The 21385-nt window shown below is 42.6% G+C and overlaps 1 protein-coding gene across 2 annotated transcripts in view; it reads left to right on the top strand.

The window, feature by feature from the left end:
* The first annotated feature begins 5823 nt into the window (after positions 1 to 5823).
* The window catches only part of slc20a1a (solute carrier family 20 member 1a), a 36393-nt gene continuing 20831 nt past the window's right edge, over positions 5824 to 21385 (top strand). Inside the window, exons 1-5 of one of the 2 annotated variants that reach the window (XM_061986128.1) lie at positions 5824 to 5907; positions 14187 to 14705; positions 17221 to 17361; positions 17452 to 17537; positions 20292 to 20388. In XM_061986128.1, coding sequence (XP_061842112.1) covers positions 14357 to 14705; positions 17221 to 17361; positions 17452 to 17537; positions 20292 to 20388 — 673 coding nt within the window. In that variant the 5' untranslated portion in view covers positions 5824 to 5907; positions 14187 to 14356. The remainder of the gene's footprint in view (positions 5908 to 14186; positions 14706 to 17220; positions 17362 to 17451; positions 17538 to 20291; positions 20389 to 21385) is intronic. The other variant, XM_061986129.1, reaches the window with a different exon arrangement.

Consider the following 21385-nt stretch of genomic DNA (forward strand, 5'->3'; position numbering starts at 1 on the left):
GTATAATAATTTACGTAAAACCGCGAGTAATGAATAAAGTTTTCATCAATTAATATATTCTGTAGACATACCCTCATCCGCTCTCTTTTCCTGAAAGCTGATCTGTCCAGTTTTGGAGTTGATGTCAGCAGGCCAGGGAACCTAGGGTCGATATTCTTCTCTTGATCATCTTCGGTGGCATAAGGGACGGTGTGAGCCAAGACATCCAGGGGGTTTAGCTCGCTCGTCTGCGGGAACAAACTGCCGCCATTGCTTGCCGTGCTACCGAGGTCCTTTGTCCCTGAATTGCTCACACACTCCAGCAGATTCAATGGGCGTCTGGCGGCAGATTTCTTTGACTTTATCGTTGGAAACACTTCTGCTTTGAGTGTCGCAGGATATCCACACATTCTTGCCATCTCTGTCGTAGCATAGCTTTCGGAACAAACGACTGACCATTTTCGTCGGCTTTCCCCACACCCTCGTATTTTGAACAAATTTCGTCCAATTTCTTGCCACTTTCTCATCTTTGGGCCACTGGTGCAACTTGAATCTGTCCCTGTTCGTGTTGTTACACCCTCCGACAACACACCGACGAGGCATGATGTCTCCACGGTACGGAAAACAGTCGAAAAAACGGAAAATAACAGAGCTGATTTGATTCGGTGTTTGTAATGTGTTTGAGAAAATGGCGGATTGCTTCCCGATGTGACGTCACGTCCGAGAGCGAATAATAGAAAGGCGTTTAATTCGCCAAAATTTACCCATTTAGAGTTCGGAAATCGGTTCAAAAAATATATGGTCTTTTTTCTGCAACATCAAGGTATATATTGACGCTTACATAGGTCTGGTGATAATGTTCCCCTTTAAGGGCGTGCCTTGATGGCACTGCCTTTAGCGTCCTCTACAACCTGTCGACGCGTCCGCTTTTTCACCACACAAACAGCGTGCTGGGCAAGTCACATGTTGTTTGCGGCTTCTGCATACACACGAAAGTGACTGCAAGACATACTTGGTCAACAGCCATACAGGTCACACTGAGGGTAGCCGCATAAACAACTTTAACACTGTTACAAATGTGCGCCACACTGTGAACCCACACCAAACAAGAATGACAAACACATTTCGGGAGAACATCCCCACTGTAACACAACATAAACACAACAGAACAAATACCCAGAATCCCTTGCATCCCTAACTCTTCCGGGCTACAATATTCACCCCCGCTACCACCAAACCCCGCCCTCCCACACCTCAAACCCCCCGTTGCTTGGCGTTTGTGCCATGGAGGCTGGCTTGTGTGACGCAGTAGGGCATGTTTTTTATGGTGTGTTTCTCTGATTTCGTTGTCCGCTTCTTCTCCTTTGCACTAACTTTTTCAGTTCCGGGAGTAGGAAGGCAGGATTGTGTCAATCCCTAAGTGGTTTCTTGTGTAAACAAAGCAGAAATAGCAACGTGTAGAACATATCTCTTTAATGCAACCCTGTGATAAATACTATCAATCAATCAATCAATCAAAGTTTATTTATATAGCCCTAAATCACAAGTGTCTCAAAGGGCTGCACAAGCCACAACGACATCCTCGGCTCAGATCCCACATCAGGGCAAGGAAAAACTCAACCCAATGAGCGACCGGTGCAATGGACGTCGAGTGGATCTAGTTAATAAATACTAGTAAATACTACTACTTGGGGTCGTAACAAAAGTTACTTGTAAAATGAAGTACCACTGTGTTTGATCCTGTTTGTTTTATTTTTACACTGTTGGTGTTTGATGATTGATAAGTAAGGTCAATCGTGTGCACCCAATTCTTGTTTTTATAAATTATTGGGAAATGAATGGTTCAAATGAATCATTAAGGACCCAAAATGTATGACATGTATTCCCATGACTGAAACTGTAAATGTACAAATGTATGTGCTTTATAGTCCATAATAAAATCCCATGTACACTTTAGTAGCAGTCTCGATTTAACCTATAAGCATACATTAAAAATTTAGACTCAGACTCAGACAAACTTTATTGATGCACAAGGGAAATTGTTACACACAGTAGCTCAGTTACAAAGGATGGAATGGGTAAGGATGGAAAGGATAACGCAGGTCTAAAGTAAACTAAAAATGTACCATAGTAGCAATATAAAATGTAACATATATGTCATATTTACATATTATATATACAGTATATAATTTGGTGGAGGTTGCCTTCTAGTGGGTTCTTCGGACCACCAAGCATCGACATGAGAGTCCAGTTCAGATTCACAATGCTGTTTTATTTTTCAAATACAGTCTTTTTGTGGCTTTTCAGCAATTGTCTTTTTCTCTCGCTCTCGCTCCGACTCTCCTTCAGCTCCCACTCCAACCACTCTCTCCTCCCTGCTGCTGCCTTTTAACAGAGCGACAGGTGAGTAGATAACCAGGCCCAGGTGGACCATCTACGCACCTGTCGCTGATTTCGAAGCCGGTCCTGGCACATCCCGCTTCGCTGCAGGCCCGCAGGCCATGCCCCCCTCCACAAATAAATACTGATATATTATATTATTATATTATATTATATTTGTATGTAATATATACAATATATAACAAATCCCAATTACCATGTACAATATTACAGTATATGTAACAGCTGCAGCAAAAAAAAAAGAAAAGGGGCAGCATAAAATAGATAACCAGGCCCAGGTGGGCCATCTACTGATTTCAAAGCCGGTCCTGGCACACCCCGCTTCGCTGCAGGCCCGCAGGCCACGCCCCCCTCCACAATTATAAACTGATATATTATATTATTATATTATATTATATTTGTATATAATATATACAATATATAACAAATCCCAATTACCATGTACAATATTACAGTATATGTAACAGCTGCAGCAAAAAAAAAAAAAAAGGGGGCAGCATAAAATAGATAACCAGGCCCAGGTGGGCCATCTACGCACCTGTCGCTGATTTCGAAGCCGGTCGTGGCACACCCCGCTTCGCTGCAGGCCCGCAGGCCACACCCCCCTCCACAAATATATACTGATATATTATATTATTATATCATATTATATTTGTATATAATATATACAATATATAACAAATCCCAATTACCATGTACAATATTACAGCATATGTAACAGCTGCAGCAAAAAAAAAAAAAAAAGGGGCAGCATAAAATAGATAACCAGGCCCAGGTGGGCCATCTACGCACCTGTCGCTGATTTCGAAGCCGGTCCTGGCAGACCCCGCTTCGCTGCAGGCCCGCAGGCCACCCCCCCCTCCACAAATATATACTGATTTATTATATTATTATAATATATTATATTTGTATATAATATATACAATATATAACAAATCCCAATTACCATGTACAATATTACTGTATATGTAACAGCTGCAGCAAAAAAAAAAAAAGGGGAAACATAAAATAGATAACCAGGCCCAGGTGGGCCATCTACGCACCTGTCGCTGATTTCGAAGCCGGTCCTGGCACACCCCGCTTCGCTACAGGCCCACAGGCCACGCCCCCCTCCACAAATATAAACTGATATATTATGTTATTATATCATATTATATTTGTATATAATATATACAATATATAACAAATCCCAATTACCATGTACAATATTACAGTATATGTAACAGCTGCAGCAAAAAAAAAAAAAAAAGGGGCAGCATAAAATAGATAACCAGGCCCAGGTGGGCCATCTACGCACCTGTCGCTGATTTCGAAGCCGGTCCTGGCACACCCCGCTTCGCTGCAGGACCGCAGGCCACGCCCCCCTCCACAAATATATACTGATGTATTATAATATTATTTTATATTATATTTGTATATAATATATACAATATATAACAAATCCCAATTACCATGTACAATATTACAGCATATGTAACAGCTGCAGCAAAAAAAAAAAAAAAAGGGACAGCATAAAATAGATAACCAGGCCCAGGTGGGCCATCTACACACCTGTCGCTGATTTCAAAGCCGGTCCTGGCACACCCCGCTTCGCTGCAGGCCCGCAGGCCACGCCCCCCTCCACAAATATATACTGATATATTATATTATTATATTATATTATATTTGTATATAATATATACAATATATAACAAATCCCAATTACCATGTACAATATTACAGTATATGTAACAGCTGCAGCAAAAAAAAAAAAAAAAAAAGGGCATCATAAAATAGATAACCAGGCCCAGGTGGGCCATCTACGCACCTGTCGCTGATTTCGAAGCCGGTCCTGGCACACCCCGTTTCGCTGCAGGCCCACAGGCCACGCCCCCCTCCACAAATATATACTGATATATTATATTATTATATTATATTATATTTGTATATAATATATACAATATATAACAAATCACAATTACCATGTACAATATTACAGTATATGTAACAGCTGCAGCAAAAAAAAAAAAAAAAAAAAGGGGCAGCATAAAATAGATAACCAGGCCCAGGTGGGCCATCTACGCACCTGTCGCTGATTTCGAAGCCGGTCCTGGCACACCCCGCTTCGCTGCAGGCCCGCAGGCCACGCCCCCCTCCACAAATATATACTGATATATTATATTATTATATTATATTATATTTGTATATAATATATACAATATATAACAAATCCCAATTACCATGTACAATATTACAGCATATGTAACAGCTGCAGCAAAAAAAAAAAGGGGCAGCATAAAGTAGATAACCAGGCCCAGGTGGACCATCTACGCACCTGTCGCTGATTTCGAAGCCGGTCCTGGCACATCCCGCTTCGCTGCAGGCCCGCAGGCCATGCCCCCCTCCACAAATAAATACTGATATATTATATTATTATATTATATTATATTTGTATGTAATATATACAATATATAACAAATCCCAATTACCATGTACAATATTACAGTATATGTAACAGCTGCAGCAAAAAAAAAAGAAAAGGGGCAGCATAAAATAGATAACCAGGCCCAGGTGGGCCATCTACTGATTTCAAAGCCGGTCCTGGCACACCCCGCTTCGCTGCAGGCCCGCAGGCCACGCCCCCCTCCACAATTATAAACTGATATATTATATTATTATATTATATTATATTTGTATATAATATATACAATATATAACAAATCCCAATTACCATGTACAATATTACAGTATATGTAACAGCTGCAGCAAAAAAAAAAAAAAAAAAAGGGGCAGCATAAAATAGATAACCAGGCCCAGGTGGGCCATCTACGCACCTGTCACTGATTTCGAAGCCGGTCCTGGCACACCCCACTTCTCTGCAGGCCCGCAGGCCACGCCTCCCTCCACAAATATATACTGATATATTATATTATTATATTATATTATATTTGTATATAATATTTACAATATATAACAAATCCCAATTACCATGTACTATATTACAGTATATGTAACAGCTGCAGCAAAAAAAAAAGAAAAAGGGGCAGCATAAAATAGATAACAAGGCCCAGGTGGACCATCTACGCACCTGTCGCTGATTTCGAAGCCGGTCCTGGCACACCCCGCTTCGCTGCAGGCCCACAGGCCACGCCCCTCTCCACAAATATATACTGATATATTATATTATTATATTATATTTGTATATGATATATACAATATATAACAAATCCCAATTACCATGTACTATATTACAGTATATGTAACAGCTGCAGCAAAAAAAAAAAAAAAGGGGCAGCATAAAATTTCTAGATTCCTGGTTCATATATGACGTCTCATCTTCCATTAGGCCCAGTGCAATTATTTTCCGCATGGCGATAAACAGGCTAAACATTAGCTGTAAGTCTCATGACCTCAACCTGCTGAATATATAAAGAGGCAGACCTCACAGCCACAGCTGGTGTTCCAAACAGCACTTAGCAGTCAGCTCAATCGAGGCTGCTTGGCTCCGAACAACAAAGACCAGTGGGAACGTTCTCTTCTGGCACAAATGTGAGTACCAACTGTTTTTTTTTGTTTTTTGTTTTTTCTTAAATCACATGAGCCCACTTTTTTTGTATTTTTGCCATCATGTTGCTCCATTTGTGTTATGCAAGAACAACTAAAGAGATTAAAGTCACACTACTTTCCATTGTGACTGTAATAACTTGGTTCATTAATACTGAACTGTGAAAGGACCAATTATTCACTTTGTTTTGAACTTTTTTAAGCAGATACTGTTAGCGTGGGTCCAATACTACTATTATTGTTATATAGCTGTATTAGGAAAAACTGACCAAATAAAGTCTTTATTGTTAATATACACCATTATGTTGTTATAAAACCCTATAAAATACTAATAACAAAAAAGTACAAACAAAAAAAGTATGTCACCCATATTTTTTAAAAAGTTTGAAAAAAGAAAGTAAGTATGAATACAAATATGGGGTGGGTTCAAATTCAGAGTCATGTGTTCAAACAGATAACAGTTAGGCTGTTACCAGAAATTATCTTCACATGGACACTTCCTCAAATACCACGTCTCGCTTATATCATAATACACTCAATTGTGGCTCAATTTTTGTTCCACCTGACATCACATGTGTCACGACTTGGACTATGGTGCAGTTTCCTGAGTTTATTGTTTTCCCGAGATGCATAAGAATTGGATGATTTAATACATGATTTAATGATTACTCTCAAAAGTGTAAACAAAAGGCGCGCACAAGGCGGAGACACAAAACTGGCTAAAGAACAAAAACTACACTTAACGTAGACTATGGGCAAGGAACAAAAGACTCGCTAAACTTGACATGAATAAACAAAAACGTACTTGGAAAAGCATGGAACTATGGCATGGATTGAGCATAATCAGAGTGATGGCGCCAGGCCGACTACCTGGCAACTACAGGATTAAATAGTCATGTGATGATATGATTGAAAACAAGTGCATGAGTCCAACACGTGAGACAGGTGAAACTAATGGTCGTCATGGTGACAAAACAAACAAGGATGCGTAAAAAACAGGAACTATGGAGTTTTAACCAAACAGAACATAACTAAACTAGACATGATCACAAAGACATGACAACATGGACAAAGATAAGACCTTCTGGAGGAAAGTTCTGTGGTCAGATGAAACAAAAAATGAGCTGTTTGGCCACAATACCCAGCAATATGTTTGGAGGAGAAAATCCCAGAAACACCAATCCTACCGTCAAGCATGGTGGTGCTAGTATTGTGCTCTAGGCCTGTTTTGCTGCCAATAGAACTGGTGTTTTATAGAGTGTAAATGGAATCAGAATCCGATTAAGAACAGTTTTTTATTGCCATTGTTTGAGAACGGGTTCACAACCTAGGAATTTTTCTTGGTGCAATCGTGCAACATAAAACACCTAACACAGAATAGGTAATAAAAATGAGCTGTAACTGAGCTATCAGATCTTGTTATTGTTAATGTGCCTGATGACCGAGGGGAAAGAACTGTTCAGGTGGCGGGAGGTGTGGGTCTGGATGGACCGTAGTGTCCTGCCCGAGGGGAAAGGGGAGAATAGTTTGCGACCAGGGTGAGAAGAGTCTGCTGTGATCCGACCCACACGCCTCCTGGTCCTGGTGGAGAACAGGTGCTTATCCTGGACTGTAGCGCCGGGGAACCACACGGTGATGGAGGAGGTGAGGATGGACTCGATGATGGCTGAGTAAAACTGCACCAGCATCTAGGTCGGCACCTTAAGTTTCCTCAGCTGCCGCAGGAAGTACATCCTCTGCTGGGCCTTCTTGATGAGGGAGCTGATGGTCGGCTCCCACTTGAGGTCCTGGGTGATGGTGGTGCCCAAGAAACGGAAGGAGTCCACAATGGAGACTGGGGGTGGGAGAGTCAATCAGGGTGAGGGGGGATTTTGGGGCTGTGACTTTCATGAAGTCCATGATCATACAAACCCCGTTTCCATATGAGTTGGGAAATTGTGTTAGATGTAAATATAAACGGAATACAATGATTTGCAAATCATTTTCAACCCATATTCAGTTGAATATGCTACAAAGACAACATATTTGATGTTCAAACTGATAAACTTTTTTTTTTTTGCAAATAATCATTAACTTTAGAATTTGATGCCAGCAACACGTGACAAAGAAGTTGGGAAAGGTGGCAATAAATACTGATAAAGTTGAGGAATGCTCATCAAACACTTATTTGGAACATCCCACAGGTGAACAGGCAAATTGGGAACAGGTGGGTGCCATGATTGGGTATAAAAGTAGATTCCATGAAATGCTCAGTCATTCACAAACAAGGATGGGGCGAGGGTCACCACTTTGTCAACAAATGCGTGAGCAAATTGTTGAACAGTTTAAGAAAAACCTTTCTCAACCAGCTACTGCAAGGAATTTAGGTATTTCACCATCTACGGTCCGTAATATCATCAAAGGGTTCAGAGAATCTGGAGAAATCACTGCACGTAAGCAGCTAAGCCCGTGACCTTTGATCCCTCAGGCTGTACTGCATCAACAAGCGACATCAGTGTGTAAAGGATATCACCACATGGGCTCCGGAACACTTCAGAAACCCACTGTCAGTAACTACAGTTGGTCGCTACATCTGTAAGTGCAAGTTAAAACTCTCCTATGCAAGGCGAAAACCGTTTATCAACAACACTCAGAAACGGTGTCGGCTTCGCTGGGCCTGAGCTCATCTAAGATGGACAGATACAAAGTGGAAAAGTGTTCTGTGGTCTGACGAGTCCACATTTCAAATTGTTTTTGGAAACTTTGGACGTTGTGTCCTCCGGACCAAAGAGGAAAAGAACCATCAGGATTGTTATCGGCGCAAAGTTGAAAAGCCAGCATCTGTAATGGTATGGGGGTGTATTAGTGCCCAAGACATGGGTAACTTACACATCTGTGAAGGCGCCATTAATGCTGAAAGGTACATACAGGTTTTGGAGCAACATATGTTGCCATCCAAGCAACGTTGCCATGGACGCCCCTGCTTATTTCAGCAAGACAATGCCAAGCCACGTGTTACATCAACGTGGCTTCATAGTAAAAGAGTGCGGGTACTAGACTGGCCTGCCTGTAGTCCAGACCTGTCTCCCATTGAAAATGTGTGGCGCATTATGAAGCCTAAAATACCACAACGGAGACCCCCGGACTGTTGAACATCTTAAGCTGTACATCAAGCAAGAATGGGAAATAATTCCACCTGAGAAGCTTCAAAAATGTGTCTCCTCAGTTCCCAAACGTTTATTGAGTGTTGTTAAAAGGAAAGGCCATGTAACACAGTGGTGAACATGCTCTTTCCCAACTACTTTGGCACGTGTTGCAGCCATGAAATTCTAAGTTAATTATTATTTGCAAAAAATAAATAAAGTTTATGAGTTTGAACATCAAATATCTTGTCTTTGTAGTGCATTCAACTGAATATGGGTTGAAAAGGATTTGCAAATCATTGTATTCCGTTTATGTATACATCTAACACAATTTCCCAACTCATATGGAAACAGGGTTTGTACAAATGGGACAATGAAAAAGGAGGATTACCTCCTAATTCTTCAGGACAACTTAAAATCATCAGCCCGGAGGTTGGGTCTTGGGCGCAGTTGGGTGTTCCAACAGGACAATGACCCCAAACACACGTCAAAAGTGGTAAAGGAATGGCTAAATCAGGCTAGAATGAAGGTTTTAGAATGGACTTCCCAAAGTCCTGACTTTGGGTGTGCACTGTAAAAAAAAAAAGGTTAATTTACTCTAAATTTCTACTGTAATTTTTCTATTTTTTTTAAATAGTTTATAAAACTGTAGAATTGAAGACATTATCTGTAAATAAACAATCCGCCTGTTATTTTAAGTAATATGCCAGTAATGACAAACGATGTATATTTCTATTTTTTTTTACAGAAAAATACCAAATTAATTATACATAGCATTTTCTGTTTTCTTAAATTATTATTATTCATGTAAAATTACAGTAATTATCTTTCATTGAATTTGTACCGTATTTTTCGGACTATAAGTCGCAGTTTTTTTCATAGTTTGGCCGGGCTCCAGTGCGATTTATGCATGTTTTTTTCCTTCTTTATTATGCCTTTTCGGCAGGTGCGACTTATACTCCGGTCCGATTTATACTCCGAAAAATACGGTAGCTTGTTATATAAAAGTCTATGTCCATACTAACAATCTAGAATAAAGGTATTTTTTCTGCAGAACAGCTTTTATCGTCACTTTATTAAAGGTGGTTGATCTTAACAATTCAGAAAAAAAATCTGTAAAATAATGGTATTTTTCTGTGGAACTGCCAGCATTGTCACTTCGTTAAAGGTGTTTGATCGTAATAATTTGGAAAAACTCTGTAGAATAAAGGTATTTTTCTGCAGAACTGTTTGCATCGTCACTTTATTAAAGGTGGTTGATCTTGATAATGTCATGATCCGTTACCCGGATCATGGCATGAATTATGTTGGTTATGTTTCTGGTTTTAGTCGGTTTCCTGGGTGCACCCTCTTTCCCTGTTTACTGCTGGTTTCCATGGGCACTGATTCTCCTCACCTGTCTTAGTTTTGGCAATTAGTGTTTCCACCAGGTGTTTTGGCTAATCACTCCCCTTTATAGTTTCCTGTCACCCAGCAGTAAGTGCTGGGTCAATGTTTGCTTTATGCAACATTTACGTCTCCTCTGGTTTTCTCCTCATAGTAAGTTTGTGCACGCTAGCATTCCTTGTTTATCACCCTTGGTGACATTTTGGTTTTTGTTTAGCTCCACGCTTGCTAGCGTCCTCAGTTTCGTATTTTTGTCCTGCCTTTTATTTATTAAAAATACTTAATCCTACCTGCACACTCCTTCTGCTTGTCTTCTGCCTTGGAAGGAACACGACAATCTCAACCATGCGTCCAAGACGTAACAGATTGACCCAGCCAAACGAAGTGTTCCTGTCCAACATGGACAAGCAAGACATCCTCCTGGAGCTCAGAGCGGACGCGCAGCCATGGGAAGACGAGGACGAAGCCGAGCTGTCCGAAGAAGACCTTCCGGCCGACGCCATGGTAGCATGGGGGCAGCTTATGGCGAAGTTGTCGGAAGCAGAGACCCGTTTCCTCCCCCACTCTCAAGCCATCCGGACGTCGTCCACCCCACCTGGTACGCGAAGGCTCCGGCAGCGGGCCAGCTCAGCGCAGGCGCAGAAGGGGTACAACACGGACACTTTGCCCTCAACATTGTCTGCCAGGCTCTTCCCGTGCGGCTTCTCCTCCCCTCAGACACCACCTGCTGGCAACTGTCGAGAAAGGCGCCAGCGGCGCACACGCACAAAGCCAGCTTCCAGGCTTCCTAGAGCCCACCCGCCCGTGCCCTCTGCTCCTGCCGAACTCTCACAAGCGCTCCCCCCACCAGCTCCATCTAGCATCTGGAATCTGCTTCCTGAGGGGGGGGCTAGTGCTGGTAGCGTGTCAGCGGGACAAGCAGACCTCATTCCACTGAGGATGCTGCCTGCCTCTCCTCCAGCGGGGGCGCTGTCTGCTTCGGCCCTACTTCCTGCTCCAGTGCCAAAAAGCAAGTTGGATCCGCCAGAGAAGTACAGCGCAGAGTGGGTGGACGAATGGTACCAAGGGGTGCTGAAGGAACTGGAGAGGGAGGAACAATCCTGTTCTGTCCTGCAGCCACCTACCACTCTGACCCCGCCTGTCACTTCTGAGTCGCCCACTCCTCTGGCTCCTCCCACGCCGACAGCCCGGACGCCTGCCACTCTTACGCCACCATCAACCCTGGTGGTCCTGCAAACGCCATCCTCTCCACCTCCTGCTCCAGCACTGCAAAGCACACAAGACCCCGCAGAGACCAACCAAGTAAAATGGGCATTGCACCAACAGGACAAACAACTTGGACAACAAGAGGAACAGTTTGGCGTTCTTGGGGCTTGCGTCAACGCCATAGCGGAACGCCAAGACGCCCGCCTTGGTGCTTTGGAGAGACAGATGGGAAGTATACTCTCCGCACTGCAGGTGATGATTCCCCCTACGGCCAACACAGCAGTCCAGCTCAGACATCCACCACCCGCAGATACTCCGTTGCCTGATTCGCCTCTGGCTCCGCCCACGCCGACAGATGAGCCGCCTGCTCCGCCTCTGGCTCCGCCCACGCCGACAGACGAGCCGCCTGCGCCGCCTCTGGCTCCGCCCACGCCGACTGACGAGCCGCCTGCGCCGCCTCTGGCTCCGCCCACGCCGACAGACGAGCCGCCTGCTCCGCCTCTGGCTCCGCCCACACCCACAGACGAGCCGCCTGCTCCGCCTCTGGCTCCGCCTCTGGCTCCGCCCACGCCGACAGACGAGCCGCCTGCTCCGCCTCTGGCTCCGCCCACGCCGACAGAGACGACGCCTCCTGCTCCCATGGCGACGGCTCCGCCCACGCCGACAGAGACGACGCCTCCTGCTTCCATGGCGACGGCTCCGCCCACGCCGACAGAGACGACGCCTCCTGCTTCCACGGCAACGACGCTTCCTGTTTCCACGGCGACGACGCTTCGTGTTTGCACGGCGACGACGCTTCCTGTTTCCACGGCGACGACGCTTCCTGTTACCACGGCGACGACGCCTCCCGCGCCTGCCTCGTCTACGACGTACCCACCTCGTGTCCGGCGGGCCGCAGCACGGCGCCGCCCACCTCCTCGTGTCCGGCGGGCCGCACCTCGGCGCCGCCCACCTCCTCTTGTCCGGCGGGCCGCACCTCGGCGCCGCCCACCTCCACTTGTCCGGCGGGCCGCACCACGGCAACGCCCACCTCCTCGTGTCCGGCGGGCCGCACCTCGGCGCCGCCCACCTCCTCTTGTCCGGCGGGCCGCACCACGGCGCCACCCACCTTGTCGTTTCTGGACTTTTCATGGACACTTTTGGCGCCAACAGCAGCGACGCCCCAGACTTTGGTACAGGACTCAAAGACTGCTGAGGTTCTGGCGCCAGTCTCGTCCGCCTCCTCAACGGCCACAGACATGGCCGTTCCGAGGTCGCCCGCCTCGACGATTGCGGCGACAATCCACCCGCCGCCGCCACCTGACTTGTCCCCGGTGGCTTCGGGGACACGTGGCCTGGCGGCCCACCACCAAGTCCTCCGATATTGTTCCGCAAAACGTTTCATGAACATTTCTGTAAATATAATGTTTTTGATCATTATTTGGTTTACAATTTTTTACTTTAATTTTATGGTTTTCGTTTGGCAGACGGAGCTGCCAGTAGACGACTGTTTTTTTACAGAATTTTTTTTACAGTGTGGACAATGCTGAAGAAACAAGTCCATGTCAGAAAACCAACAAATTTAGCTGAACTGCACCAATTTTGTCAAGAGGAGTGGTCAAAAATTCAACTGGAAGCTTGTGGATGGCTACCAAAAGCGCCTTATTGCAGTGAAACTTGCCAAGGGACATGAAACCAAATATTAACATTGCTGTAGGTATACTTTTGACCCAGCAGATTTGGTCACATTTTCAGTAGACCCATAATAAATTCATAAAAGAATCAAACTTCATGAATGTTTTTTGTGACCAACAAGTATGTGGTCCAATCACTCTATCACAAAAAAATAAGAGTTGTAGAAATTATTAGAAACTCAAGACAGCCATGACATTAAGTTCTTTTGACCACGACTGTATAAAACCAATATGTCATGTAAATGGATTTATTTACCGTATTTTTTGGAGTATAAGTCGCTCCAAAGTATAAGTCGCACCGGCCGAAAATGCATAATAAAGAAGGAAAAAAAACATATATAATTCGCATTTTTTGGGGAAATGTATTTGATAAAACCCAACACCAAGACTAGACATTTGAAAGGCAATTTAAAATAAATAAAGAATAGTGAACAACAGGCTGAATAAGTGTACGTTATATGAGGCATAAATAACCAACTGAGAACGTGCCTGGTATGTTAACGTAACATATTATGGTAAGAGTCATTCAAATAACTATAACATATAGAACATGCTATACGTTTACCAAACAATCTGTCACTCCTAATCGCTAAATCCCATGAAATCTTATACGTCTAGTCTCTTACGTGAATGAGCTAAATAATATTATTTGATATTTTACGGTAATGTGTTAATAATTTCACACATAAGTCGCTCCTGAGTATAAGTCGCACCCCCGGCCAAACTATGAAAAAAACTGCTACTTATAGTCCGGAAAATACGGTATTTATTTGTCTATACTTATAATAGATTATACATGTCAGCACTATGATTTATGTCTCTTCCAAAGGTAAAATGGATTCATTGCTGAATAACTTGTTCACTTCTATTTTTGCAGCACAGGTTTGCTGTGACGATGGATGTGGTTCTCTGCATGCTGATACTTCACAATGGGAAGCACCATGCACACCTAGATAGTGATGCATTTTGATTGCTTATTTTTATATCAGAGTATTTCCTACAACCATCTTAACTTAGTATAAAAAAAACTTTGTTTGGAAGCTAGGGATGGACTTCACATTAGCCGCCCTCGCCGCAGGCAGCGCCACCGTGGCTCCGTCCTCTCAGTCGGACATGTCCGGCCACATGTGGCTTTTGGTGTTGGGCTTCATCATCGCCTTCATCCTGGCTTTCTCTGTGGGGGCCAACGACGTGGCCAACTCCTTTGGCACGGCGGTCGGCTCTGGAGTGGTCACCTTGCGGCAGGCCTGCATCCTGGCAACCATCTTCGAGACGGTGGGCTCGGTCCTGCTGGGGGCCAAAGTCAGCGAGACCATTCGAAAGGGCATCATCGACGTCCAAATGTACAACGGCTCTGAACATGTCCTGATGGCGGGATCGATAAGTGCAATGTTTGGTAAGTAATCAGCAGATGTGGGTCAAAGCCAATATATGGCAAGTCTTAAAGGCCTACTGAAATGCGATTTTCTTATTCAAACGGGGATAGCAGTTCCATTCTATGTGTCATACTTGATCATTTCGCGATATTGCCATATCTTTGCTGAAAGGATTTAGTAGAGAACATCGACGATAAAGTTCGCAACTTTTGGTCGCTGATAAAAAAGCCTTGCCTGTACCGGAAGTAGCAGACGTCACAGGTTGTGGAGCTCCTCACATCTGCACATTGTTTACAATCATGGCCACCAGCAGCGAGAGCGATTCGGACTGAGAAAGCGATGATTTCCCCATTAATTTGAGTGAGGATTAAAGATTTGTGGATGAGGAAAGTGAGAGTGAAGGACTAGAGGGCAGTGGGAGCGATTCAGATAGGGAAGATGCTGTGAGAGGCGGGTGGGACCTGATATTCAGCTGGGAATGACTAAAACAGTAAATAAACACAAGACATATATATACTCTATTAGCCACAACACAACCAGGCTTATATTTAATATGCCACAAATTAATCCCGCATAACAAACACCTCCCCCCTCCCGTCCATATAACCCGCCAATACAACTCAAACACCTGCACAACACACTCAATCCCACAGCCCAAAGTACTGTTCACCTCCCCAAAGTTCATACAGCACATATATTTCCCCAAAGTCCCCAAAGTTACGTACGTGACATGCACATAGCGGCACGCACGTACGGGCAAGCGATCATATGTTTGGAAGCCGCAGCTGCATGCGTACTCACGGTACCGCGTCTGCGCATCCAACTCAAAGTCCTCCTGGTAAGAGTCTCTGTTGTCCCAGTTCTCCACAGGCCAATGGTAAAGCTTGACTGTCATCTTTCGGGAATGTAAACAATGAAACACCGGCTGTGTTTGTGTTGCTGCAGCCGCCCGCAATACACCGCTTCCCACCTACAGCTTTCTTCTTTGCTGTCTCCATTGATCATAGAACAAATTGCAAAAGATTCACCAACACAGATGTCCAGAATACTATGGAATTTTGCGCTGAAAACAGACGACTTGATAGCTGGCCACCATGCTGTCCCAAAATGTCCTCTACAATCCGTGACGTCACGCGCAGACGTCATCATACCGAGACGTTTTCAGCAGGATATTTCGCGCAAAATTTAAGATTGCACTTTAGTAAGCTAACCCGGTTGTATTGGCATGTGTTGCAATGTTAAGATTTCATCATTGATATATAAACTATCAGACTGTGTGGTCGGTAGTAGTGGGTTTCAGTAGGCCTTTAAGTAAGTCTCAAGTCTTCTGTCCCCAAGTACAACTCAAGTCTCAAGACAAGACAGATCGACTCAAGTCTGAAGTCAACTACAAACCCCAAAACCAGTGAAGTTGGCACGTTGTGTACATGGTTGTCAGGTTCAAACACTGATGACATCTATTAAACAGACAAGAAGCAAGGAATCATGCAAATTTTGCTCAATTGAGGAGAGACGTTTTTTTGGGCTGTACTCTAGTTACAGATCCAAACTATGTTTTAAAGTCCAGCCCACGTGCTTCCTCTATTTATTTGGGAGGTCCCTGGTTACATCACTGAAGCCATCGCCGAGGGAAGGGGGTAATTTCGACAGCCCCAGTTAGACACAATATATGAGTATTAGAGATGTCCGATAAATGCTTTAAAATGTAATATCGGAAATTATCGGTATCGGTTTTTTTTTTATTATCGGTATCGTTTTTTGGTTTTTTTTTGTTGTTTTTTAATTAAATGAACATAAAAAACACAAGATACACTTACAATTAGTGCACCAACCCAAAAAACCTCCCTCCTCCATTCACACTCATTCACACAAAAGGGTTGTTTCTTTATGTTATTAATATTGTGGTTCCTACATTATATATCAATATATATCAATACAGTCTGCAAGGGATACAGTCCGTAAGCACACATGATTTTGCGTGCTGCTGGTCCACTAATAGTACTAACCTTTAACAGTTAATTTTACTCATTTTTATTAATTACTAGTTTCTATGTAACTGTTTTTATATTGTTTTACTTCTTTTTTTGTTCAAGAAAATGTTTTTAATTTATTTAACTTATTTTAGAAAAGACAGAAAAAGTACAACTTCAGCACAATTGATAATACCTATAGCAACGGCCCTTAAACATAAGAGTTGTGTGATAATATGTACATAATTATTCTAACAATGGTAAATAAAAACATAATACAATTATTTGCAAATTCTTTTCAACTTATATTCGATAGAATACACTGCAAAGACAAGATATTTAACATTCGAACTGGAAAACGTTGTTATTTTTTTGCAAATATTAGCTCATTTGGAATTTAATGCCTGCAGCATGTTTCAACAAAAGCTGGCACAAGTGGCAAAAAAGACTGAGAAAGTTGAGGAATGCTCACCAAACACTTATTTGGAACATCCCACAGGTGAACAGGCTAATTGGGAACAGGTGGGTGCCATGATTCACAGACCAATCCCTTTTTTTTTTACAGGCTCTGCTGTGTGGCAGCTGGTTGCATCATTCCTGAGGCTCCCCATTTCTGGAACTCACTGTATTGTTGGCGCGACAATAGGTTATTCCATGGTAGCCAGGGGTCCCCATGGGATCAAATGGGTTGAGCTTCTCCGCATAGGTGAGTATAATGTATACGGGGTTTTTACAGCATGCAAATTGAAAGTGTGACGTAAAACTCATGGTTATTATTGTCCGTTGTTGTGCAAAGTGGCATCCTGGTTCCTGTCGCCAGTGCTGTCTGGTATCTTGTCAGGATTTCTCTTTTACTTTCTCCGCAAGTTCATTCTTAGGAAGGTATGGCAACTCTCTTTAAGGGTTTTAAGGGCTAATTGCTGATTGACCTGAATATAAGACAACCCCCTTTTTTACAATAGAATAATAGACATACTGGTTTTTTTGAGTTTGAGTTTGAGTTTATTTCGAACATGCAAGTATACAACATGATACATCACAATCTCCAGTTTCTCTTTTCAACATGTTCGAAAAGGAGTAGGAAGAAGCAAAGCTTATTTAATCCTACCCCTTTTCTTTTACATGACAGTTGCTAAAACTTTTGTTCACTTCCTGTTCTCAATTTATTCACAATATACTCCATAAGTAATCACAATAAAATAAGTAAATAAATAATAATTGGTGAAGTAAGTTACATTTCATATGTTGAGATAAGTAAGATTATTTTGTGAGTGAAAGAATGAAAGAATGGATGAGTTAAATAAATTCAGAATGTTTATCATGGTTCTTCTTCTTTGTACTTTGTAAACACTTTAAGTTTGAAGAGTTTCTTGAAGTGGATCATATTAGTACATTGTTTGATTGCTTTGCTTAATCCATTCCATAATTTAATTCCACATACTGATATACTGAAGGTCTTAAGTGTTGTACGTGCATACAAATGTTTTAAATTACATTTCTCTCTAAGATTATATTTCTCCTCTTTTTTTGAGAAGAATTGTTGTATATTCTTGGGTAGCAGGTTATAGTTTGCTTTGTGTATAATTTTAGCTGTTTGCAAATTCACTATGTCGTAGAATTTCAGAATCTTTGATTCAATAAATAAAGGATTTGTGTGTTCTCTATATCCAACATTATGTATTATTCTAACTGATCTTTTTTGTAACACCGTTAATGAATGAAGTGTACTTTTGTAATTATTTCCCCATATTTCTGCACAATAACTCAGATATGGTAACACTATATGATTGCAACTCAAAATGATATCATAATTATCAACTGCTTAAGAGTTATTTGGTAGCTCTTGATCACCATTATCGGGAAATCTCCGGTTGGTCGCTAACTGTTCCCCGAACTTTTTGTTCGGTTTCGGCCGCATCCCACCAAGTTACTGGTGTGTGTGAGTAGGGATGAGTACCGAATTCGCTACCTTTATTGGGATAAGAATTCCGTTGGTACAACCGGCTACTACGGTACCATATTTTGATATTGCCGAATGAACCTGCTCAACACTTGGCGGGAAAACAAGCACCAAAACAGCACTCAAAACAGACTCAGTCAAACTGCCTCTTGGTAATGTTACAATTTCCCATGCCAACAAAGCAAGTATGCCTGATAGAAGAAACTTGAACGTGAGGTAAGCCTCCAATTTCCCAAAATGGGCAAGATCGATGTTAATTTGCACATGCTCACTGATTAGCGTTAGCGATTTTACATGGCGATTTAAACACCTTCAAAATTTGGTAATGATAACTACAACTATCAATCAATCAATCAATCAGTTTACTTATATAGCCCTAAATCACGAGTGTTTCAAAGGGCTGCAGAGGGCACAACGACATCCTCGGCTCAGATCCCACATCAGGGCAAGGAAAAGCTCAACCCAATGGGACAATGAGAAACCTTGGAGAGGACCGCAGATGTGGGAACTAACACATTACAATCAAACAGCTGGTGTGTAGTAAATACTTACAGGATGAACGCTTTGTAGGGCTCAACATAAGACTACACTGGCACAATTCAGCTTAATGGCTAAGACTACTTCCTATCCAGGTAACACACCGTAGTCTATACACTACTGCCATCTAACGTCTTGGTATTGCAACTGCATGCAAAGTCTACTATATATTACTTGCAAATGAGACTCAAAAGAAATCAAGTTATAACAACTGGACTGGACTGATTGTATTACTAAACAATTAACATTGATTAACATACTGTTGCGTTTGGACCAGTTGTTCCTCCCAGGGAATTCAAGTCACAAGTCGCTCCCAAGCTCTTTACGACACTTAAAGCTGAGTAGAAAAACCACCAGAGACAGAATAGGTATTTTGTAATATATTTGCAAAGCTTTGCATATACATTGAGACCAGTCCAGCACAGAACATTCAATCGCGCCGCCAAGATGGTCTGCCCCCCCCCCCCCCCCCCCCCCCCCCCCGAAAAACCCTCTCCCCTCTTAAGTCTCTCTCTCTCCCACCCTCGCACTCATGTCCCTCCAGCCAAAACACATGCCCACTGTCCTCCGCACCTGGACATGAGGAGAGATAAAAGAAGGAGTATCTCTCTTTCTTACATTCCATATTCAAGGTTAAGCAGACAGTATTTGCAGACAACCAAAAGACCACAATTGGAAGGAAAAACACTAACTGTTTTGTAATATGATTATGAAATAAAAGAAGTAACACTTAAATTCGGATATATGTAAATATCTGCCTCCGACATTACATAAAAGTACCGAAAAGTGGTACGGTTTATTACCTGTATCGACTAACAGGTACCAGGTATTGGCACCATAGCGGTTCAAATGTGAAAGCTACACATCCCTACAGGAAGAAAAACTGTGACACACTTTGGGAGAAAAGTCGTTTTATCACACCTGTTGGTCTATATCTATAATCTCTAGACCCCAACTATAAGATTTTTTGACTTTTTGCTAAGAATTTTTTGTTGTATTCAGGTCAATATGGTAATTGTATTTTTTACATTTGATAAAATGCAACATTAAACTGTTTATAACCACTATTAAATGTGGTCTCACACCCAATAGCTTTACATTTGCATTCATGTATTATATTTGTTTGACCCTTTCGGCAGGCTGACCCGTTGCCCAACGGCCTCCGAGTTCTTCCAGTGTTCTACGCCATCGTTATGAGCATCAACCTGTTCTCCATTATGTTTACAGGAGCACCAAGTGAGTGATACTACACACCACACCCCAACCAAATGGCCTTTTTAAGTGTAAAGGGAGACACAAGGGAGATTAAAATAAAAAAAAAATTCAACATTTAGAACAATGCTTCTCAGACTGTGGTACGCAGGCTCTATCTAGTGCAGACCTGAGCAATTATTTTGACTCGGGGGCCAAATTTAGGGAAAAAAATGTGTCTAGAACCAGTATATCTATTTTTGGGGAAAACTAATACAAAACCTCACAATAAAGTCTGATTGAATGCTAAAAATGTTATGACAGACTGCCCTAAAAACAGAATGGAATTGTATTTTTTTCTACGAACGATAAAACCCTGAATATTGACAACGTATGAACGTCACACCCCCTCTCAATCGATATATTTTAAAATCAAGCCAAATGCAACAAAAATGCGACAAACACAGCGAAATATGAACGTGAAGGGTAAAAAAACAAAAAAACATCTACAATCTGATATATCTGATACATCACTAAGCTTTAGAACTTTCTTGTTAAGTTAAAAAGTTAAAGTACCAATGATTGTCACACACACACTAGGTGTGGCAAAATTATTCTCTGCATTTGACCCATCACCCTTGATCACCCCCTGGGAGGTGAGGGGAGCAGTGAGCAGCAGCGGTGGCCATGCCCGGGAATCATTTTTGGTGATTTAACCCCCAATTCCAACCCTTGATGCTGAGTGTCAAGCAGGGAGGTAATGGGTCCCATTTTTATAGTCTTTGGTATGACTCGGCCGGGGTTTGAACTCACAACCTACCGATCTCAGGGCGGACACTCTAACCAAAAAAATCTCCTTCCGCATCTGTCCCTGACACCCACATTTCAGGCTGGCCACTATGGAAACACTCTGTGGAAACGCTCCCCACCCACACTGCTTGGTGTCTGACCTGCTGTGATGTAGATTACCATAGTAACTAGTAGGGTTGTACGGTATACGGGTATTAGTATAGTACCGCGATACTAATGAATCATATTCGGT

Source organism: Nerophis lumbriciformis, linkage group LG12 (genome assembly GCF_033978685.3).
Source record: "Nerophis lumbriciformis linkage group LG12, RoL_Nlum_v2.1, whole genome shotgun sequence".
Lineage (NCBI taxonomy): Eukaryota > Metazoa > Chordata > Actinopteri > Syngnathiformes > Syngnathidae > Nerophis > Nerophis lumbriciformis.